General features: G+C 50.7%; 1 protein-coding gene across 1 annotated transcript in view; it reads left to right on the forward strand.

Annotated features, from left to right (window-relative positions):
* SMYD5 (SMYD family member 5) overlaps positions 1-7,391 on the forward strand; it is a 32,396-nt gene that overhangs the window by 8,494 nt on the left and 16,511 nt on the right. Inside the window, exons 3-6 of the mRNA XM_015418286.1 lie at positions 723-859; positions 3,954-4,075; positions 5,524-5,593; positions 6,832-6,929. Coding sequence (XP_015273772.1) covers positions 723-859; positions 3,954-4,075; positions 5,524-5,593; positions 6,832-6,929 — 427 coding nt within the window. The remainder of the gene's footprint in view (positions 1-722; positions 860-3,953; positions 4,076-5,523; positions 5,594-6,831; positions 6,930-7,391) is intronic.

Raw genomic sequence — 7,391 nt, forward strand, 5'->3', positions numbered from 1 at the left:
ATAGCTAGCAACCCAAAACAGTCCAGTGGAGCCTGAGTGGTGGGTGTTGCCTTCTGACACACTTCCGGTGATGTCAGGGGGTGTGGCGCATGCAAATGAGTTATGTTAATGAGCTCCTGCACCTCTTTTTCTACGAAATGGCCCCTGGGTTTTGACCAATGTGTGACACAGACTGTTGGACTGGGTGGGCCACTAGCCTGATCCAACAGGGCTTCTCTTATGTTCTTACGGACCCGGTTTAGCTTCCAAGATCTGACAAGATGGAGGCGTCCTGGGCCTTCCAGGTCGGGGCAATAATTAGGCGCCATCATGTCATAACTGACTTATGGCGACCCCGTAGGGTTTTCAAGGTAAGATAGGAACAGGGGTGGGTTCGCCATTGGCCTGCCTCTGCGTAGCAACCCTGGACTTCCTTGGGGGTCTCCCATCCAAGTCCTAACCAGGGCCGACCCTGCTTAGCTTCTGAGAACTGACTAGATCGGGCCAGCCTGGGCCGTCCAGCTCTGGGTTTAGGATTTGGCCTGGGACCCGACAACATACCAGAAAGAGCCTTCTGCTCTGCAGAGCAGGTGAGTCGTGAGGGCCAAGCTCTGGTGACCCGCGTGCTGCAAACCCACGTAACCAAACACTGAGGGTCCCCGCGATGCGGGAGCGCGTGTGTACGGACGCCTGCCAAGGTTGTTTTCTTCAGGCTTGCGTCTCTCGCTTCCTCGCCCTTGCAGCCTGCGACCACTGCTTGCGAGCGCTGGAGACGGCGGAAGAGAACGCCCAAAGGCTGCTGGGGAGATTTCAGGCCCTGCCGCGTCCGGAGCAGTGCCGCATCCACAAAGACCTGCATCACCTCTGCCCCAGTTGCCAGGTAAGGCGGGTTTGGTCCTTTTCATTTCAAAGAGAGCCAGTTTGGTGTCGTGGGTAAGTGGGCGGACTCTAATCTGGGGGAGCCGGGTTTGATTCCCCACTCTTCCACTTGCACCTGGCTGGATGACCTTGGGCAAGCCGTAGTTCTGGCACAGCTGTTCCTGAAAGAGCAGTTTGTGTCAGAGCTCTCTCAGCCCCGCCAACCTCACAGGGTGTCTGTTGTGGGGAGGGGAAGGGAAAGGAGTTTGTAAACCCCTCTGAGACTCCTTTGGGTAGTGAAGGACGGGGTATAAATCCAATCTCCTCTTCTTCTTCCTCTTCTTCCTCCTCCTCCTCCTCCTCCTCTTCTTCTTCTTCTTCTTCTTCTTCATCGATACCCCGTTTTCTTCCCCAGTGTGGACCCAAAGCAGTTTACAGTCATTTTGCCTTCCTACATTTTATTCTCACAACGACCCTGTGAGCGGTGTTCCCTCTCAGCTGAGTTACTGTGAGCCAGCTCGCAGGTTTTTTTAGCCTCCGGCTCACGCATTTTTGTCTTCGCTCAGGAAGGAGGGCTCTAAAGCAAAGCCATGTCTGCAGCAGCCAAATCGCTCGCTCACAGCTTTAATGCCAGGAGCTCACCAAGTAGAATTTCCGCTCACAAGACTCCACAGCTTAGAGGGAGCATTGCCTGAATTAGGTTGAGAGCGTGTGCCGGGCCCAGGTCACCCGGCACGCTTCCTTGGCAGAGCGGGGATTGCATGTGTAAAGAGCCATCAAGCATAGCCGACTTATGGCAGCCCCGTCGGTTTTCCGAGGAAAGAGACAAACACAGGTGGGTTGCCAATGCCTGCCTCTGCGTAGCCATTGGTGGGTTGCCAATGCCTGCCTCTTCTTCACCCAAAGAGTGATTAACACTTGGAATTCACTGCCACAGGAAGTGGTGGAGGCTACAAGCATGGACGGCTTCAAGAGGGAATTAGATAGGCATATGGAGCAGAGGTCCATCAGTGGCTATTAGCCACAAGGTATAGATAGGGGCTCTGGGGCAAATGATGCTCTGTCTTCTTGGTGCTGGGGGGGGGGTCAACAGTGGGAGGGCTTCTAGTGTCCTGGCCCCACTGCTGGACCTCCTGATAGCACCTGGTATTTCTGGCCACTGTGTGATACAGAGTGTTGGACTGGATGGCCTTTGGCCTGATCCAACATTGGCGTCTCTTATGTTCTTATGTAGCGGCCCTGGACCTCCTTGGTGGTCTCCCATCCAGGTACTAACTAGGTCTGACCCTGCTTAGCCTCCCAGGTCTAATGAGATCGGGCTAGGCTGGGTCGTCCCGGTCAAGGTAGATGAGCAGAGGTGGGTTTGCCATTGCCTGCCTCTGCGTAGCAACCCTGGACTTCCTTGGTGGTCTCCCATTCTAGTACGAACCAGGGCCAACCCTGCTTAGTTTCCCAGCTCTGATGAGATCAGGCTGGCCTAGGCCTTCCAGGTGAAGGCAGAATGGGGATTCGAACCTGGGTCTCCCGAGTCCTAGTCTAGAAATGTAACATTTCCGGAAATTTTGAAGCTCGGAAAAAACCCCGGTTTCCCCCCGGTTTTTTTGGGTTTTTTACGGAAATTTTCGGAAAAATTGGGGAAAAAATGCTACATTAGCATTTCTTTTGTCTTTTCCAGATTGAAAGCCATTCTGTTACTTTAGGAACATAAAATAAAACTATGGACATTTTTACTTGGCATGAAATTATCACCACTAGCCTATTAAAAATAGAGTGTATCCAAACAGTTATTACAAACAGAATACCCGCCCACATGCAAAAACAAAACTGAAACTTTTTTATTTTCTTCTGACAATCGCACCTCCTAAAGGAAGAAATGCATCTTGTTCTTGCACTGGAGAGTTCAGTTTGTAACCTAGGACTTGCTTGTCCTCAGTGCACAGAAATTAGATCAATCTGATTTGGAAAATATTTGAACACCTTGCCTTGAAATATTTTATTCATCATGTTAAAATAAAACGTTCCATAATCAATTTCTTTTCTTTTTTAAATTTTTCCAATTTTTCGGAAAAAAACACAAAAAGGCTTCAGGAAAAAAACAGTTTTTCCCCGATTTTTTCCGGGGTTTTTCCGGGCTTTCACATCTCTACACCACACTCTCCGTTGCACTGGGTTGTGAGCTGAGGGGTGCCTTTCGTGGTCATCAAGCCTCAGGTTGAGCTGTAGTGATGTGAATGCTGCATATTTGGAAGGGGCCATCGCCCCATGGTTGGGATGAATTGTACTCAAGAGCGGAGACAGTTCTGTGTCCCTAAGCAGCACGTGGCCGTTGCTACATTCATTCCATGCCCTAGCACATGATGAAAGCCCTTGTAGTGTAGTGTTTAGAACGCTGGATGAGGGGGTGGGAGACCCAGATTCAAATCCTGGCTCAGCGAAAGAGCTTCTTGGGTGATCTTGGGCAAGTCATGTTCTTCTAGTCTAGCTTCTCTCACAGGGTGTTGTGAGGATGTTATGCACGGGACGAGCTACACGTCCCCTCCAGTGTTCCCTCTAAGCGGAGTTAGTGTGAGCTAGCTCACGGTTTTTGAGCCTCCAGCTCACACATTTTTGTCTTAGCTCAGGAAGGATGGCTCCAGAGCAAACTAATTTATGCAGTAGCCGAATCTCTCGCTCACAACTTTAATGTCAGTAGCTCCCAAAGTAGAATTTTTGCTCACAAGACTCCACAGCTTAGAGGGAACATTGGACTCCCCTCAGCTTCTTGAAAAGAAGGGGGAAGGTAGAAGTATAATCCATTGTACCTGGGCGCGCACATACACCCAAAGGGTATTCCTGCCATGTTGCCCACACACGGGCCCGAAGGAAAGGCCAGAAGTGAAGGAAGAGCCGACAGCGTAGAGATTGCCAGGTGGCTCGAGTGAGTGAGCCAAGCAGCATGGAACCAGAGGCAGCTGGGGTACAAAGCAGTTAAGCGCCTTTCCACAAGAATATAAGAATATAAGACGATCAGACCCCGTGACTGATTCACGTAATTGTGAGCCCAGAATGTCGTTTTGATCCTGCTTGTGTATCTGCACCCTTACTCACTGTCTTGCCTTGTCCCTGTTGTTTCGTAGGTTGCGTATTGTAGTCCAGAATGCCGACAGGCCGCCTGGGACCAGTACCACCAGGTCTTGTGCCTTGGACCCTCCCGGGAGGACCCCAATCACCCCCTCAACAAATTGCAAGAGGCCTGGCGGTAAGCTCAATGGAAAACTCTGCCCTGCATTTTTAAAGATGTTGACATCCTGCCTTTCCTCTTGGTTCAGCGTGGCTTACAATGTTAGTTAAAGAAGAGAGTGAGAGTCCAGGAGCACCTTAAAGACTGACAAAATCTGTGGCAGGGGAGGAGCTTTCATGAGTCGCCGCTCACTTCTTCACATACAGCTAGAATGCGAGTCCGTCTGTCCTTATATCTTGGAGAGTGGAGTGATTTCAGATGCCGAATGCCATTAGCCGGCAAATGACAATAGCAGGTGAATGGCAATAGCAGGCGTGATTGGTTATAGGTGTGATATGCAGAGGGGTCATGGGCGTGGAGAAATCAGCATCGGTAATGGGACAGGAGACCTAGGTCTCGATTCAGTCCAGGAGGATGCATTGTCTTGAGCCTCATTATCAGTTGCGATTCGGCAGTCTCTCTAATCTCCCTTTGGCATTCCTTTCTAAGAGAACTGCTACTCTTAGGTCAGCGACTGAATGTCCTAGAACTCCTGTTCTATTGAGACTTTGCTACAGAGCTTGTTATGAGGACTTATAATGTAAGAAACTGCAGCTTCCCTTTTAGGAATTGACTAAGCACCCCAGTTGCAAGATCTTGGATCATGAAGATGGGAGAGAGAGATCTCTGTCTGAGGGTCTGATCAAGTCGGAAATGACTGTGCAGGGCTCGATTGCAGGCAGTGTTCCCTCTCAGCTGAGTTAGTGTGAGCCAGCTCAGTTTTTTAGCCTCCGGCTCACACATTTCTGCCTTCACTCGGGAAGGAGGGCTCCAGAGCAAACTGATTTACGCAGCAGCCAAATCGCTCGCTCACAACTTTAATGCCAGGAGTTCACAAAGTAGAATTTTTGCTCACAAGACTCCACAGCTTAGAGGGAGCATTGGGTCCAGGTCAGTGTTCCCTCTAAGCTGAGTCAGTGTGAGCTAGCTCACAGTTTTCTAGCCTCCAGCTCACACATTTTTGTCTTCGTTCAGGAAGAGTGGCTCCAGAACAAACTAATTTATGCAGCAGCCAAATCGCAAGATGAGCACCGCAACGCTAGAGTCGGATTCGACTGGTTTTCGAGCAAGGGAGACCTTTACCTTTACTTCTAGTATCACAGCCCAGTGTTCCCTCTAAGCTGAGTCCATGCGCGCTAGCTCACAGTTTTCTAGCCTCCAGCTCACACATTTTTGTCTTCGTTCAGGAAGGGTGGCTCCAGAGCAAACTAATTTATGCAGCAGCCAAATCTCTGGCTCACAACTTTAATGCCAGGAGCTCACAAAGTAGAATTTTTGCTCACAAGACCCCACGGCTTAGAGGGAGCATTGGTTGCAGTGGCTGACCTGTGGGGCAGGTGGCTGGGTCTTTGGGGGAAGGGGCTGGCTTGAGCGCCCTTTCGCCGATGACTTTGTGAAAAGGTCTTCTCCCCCTCCGTTGTGTGCAGGAACATCCATTACCCACCGGAAACTGCGAGCATCATGCTGATGGCGAGGATGGTTGCGACGGTCAAGCAGGTGTGTGTTTAGCTGCCTCAGCCAGAGACAAGTACAGGGGTTTCCAACATGGTGCCCAGGGGCATTATGGTGCCCACTGGCAGCTCTCCTGGCACCAGTGGGTGGGGCCAGGTGGGACTTTCCCCAGAGGTTGGCCACTGAAGATTTTTGAAAAGATCTTCAGTGTGGGACAGAAGGTAAGCCATGGCGGCCATTTTCTGGCTGGCTCCTCCTCCTGTGGGAGCCATTTTGTGGCTGCGTCCACCAAGCTATATCAGAATTCCAAATGGGCCTGCAGGCTGAAGTAGGTTGGGAACCTCTGAGCTAGTAAATCTAGGAATCGGAGCTCATGAATCCAGGGGAGAGGAAGGGGGGGCAATTGTCAGCTGCTCTGAGACTCCTTTGGGTAGTGAAGGGTGGGGTATAAATCCAATCTCCTCCTCCTCCTCCTCCTCCTCCTCTTCTTCTTCTTCGTAGTGGTTTGATGTAGTGGTTAGGAGCGCGGACTCTAATCTGGGAGAACCGGGTTTGATTCCCCACGCCTCCACATGCAGCTGCTGGTGTGACCTTGGGTCAGTCACAAGTTCTGTCAGAGCTGTTCTTGAAAAAGAGCAGTTTCTATCAGAGCTCTCTCAGCCCCGCCTAGCTCACAGGGTGTCTGTTGTGGGGAGGGGAGGGGAAAGGAGTTTGTAAGCCCCTCCAAGACTCCTTCGGGTACTGAAGAGCAGGGTATAAATCCAATCTCCTCCTCCACCTCCTCCTTTTTCTTCTTCTTGCCAAAGAGGAGGCGCGGGGCTTCCCACTGGGGAGAAAGGTGGGGTAGAAACGAGACGAAATAAATAAAACGTGCTGGAGGCTTTTCAAAGGAAGCAGCACTACAGCAGGGAGCCATCCAGACTTTCTCTCTGATGCGGCTCTTCAGACAACTTCACGCCCAAATGAATCCAAGGGCGCACTGCTGTGTCAATGTAGTCCGTGGCCTGGATCCTGCCCGTCTGTTCCCAGTAGCACAACCAGCTTCCTTTGGGGCGTCAGAATTTACATTTCCCATCTCCGCACCTGGGTTCAAGACTGGCCTTGTGCAAGCCTGTTTTCATTTAAAGTTGTTAGAAGCCATTTTTTAAAAAAAGTAGCTAATGGTTCGCATAGTTTCCGAGGCTGCTGATTCTCTTGCTTCAGGTCTCTGTCTAAGAGTACATCTATCCCTCTCTGCTGAATTTAAAAAAAAAAGATAACATTCCTTTTGTTTCTCTTTCCAGGCCAAAGACAAAGACTGGTGGATCAAGCTGTTCTCTCAGTTCTGCAGCAAAACGGCCAACGAGGAGGAAGAAAAGAACAGCTCTGAGAGAGAGAACTTGTGACTGACCCAAGGTCACCCAGCTGTCTGCATGTGGAGGAGGAGTGGGGAATCAAACAATGACTAGTCCAAGGTCACCCAGTAGGCTTCATGTGGAGGAGGATTGGGGAATCAAACCCAGTTCTTGAGTTTACTGCTCTAAACCACTATACCACACTGGCTCTCTGCTGGATCAGACCACTGGTACATTTATCTTGTCTCACATAGGGGCCAACCAGTTCCTCTGGAGGGCCAACAACAGGGCAGAGAGGCCGAGGCCTTCCCCTGATAAGAACCTCAGAAGAGCCCAGCTGGATCAGACCACTGTAGTGATTAAGTGCGCGGACTCTAATCTGGGAGAACCGGGTTTGATTCCCCACTCCTCCACTTGCACCTAGCTGGATGACCTTGGGCAAGCCATAGTCCTGATAAGAGCTGTTCTTGAAAAAGAGCAGTTTCTGAGCTCTCTCAGCCCGACCTACC

This window comes from Gekko japonicus, unplaced genomic scaffold (genome assembly GCF_001447785.1).
Source record: "Gekko japonicus isolate JY-2015 unplaced genomic scaffold, Gekko_japonicus_V1.1 scaffold4366, whole genome shotgun sequence".
Classification (NCBI taxonomy): Eukaryota; Metazoa; Chordata; class Lepidosauria; order Squamata; family Gekkonidae; genus Gekko; species Gekko japonicus.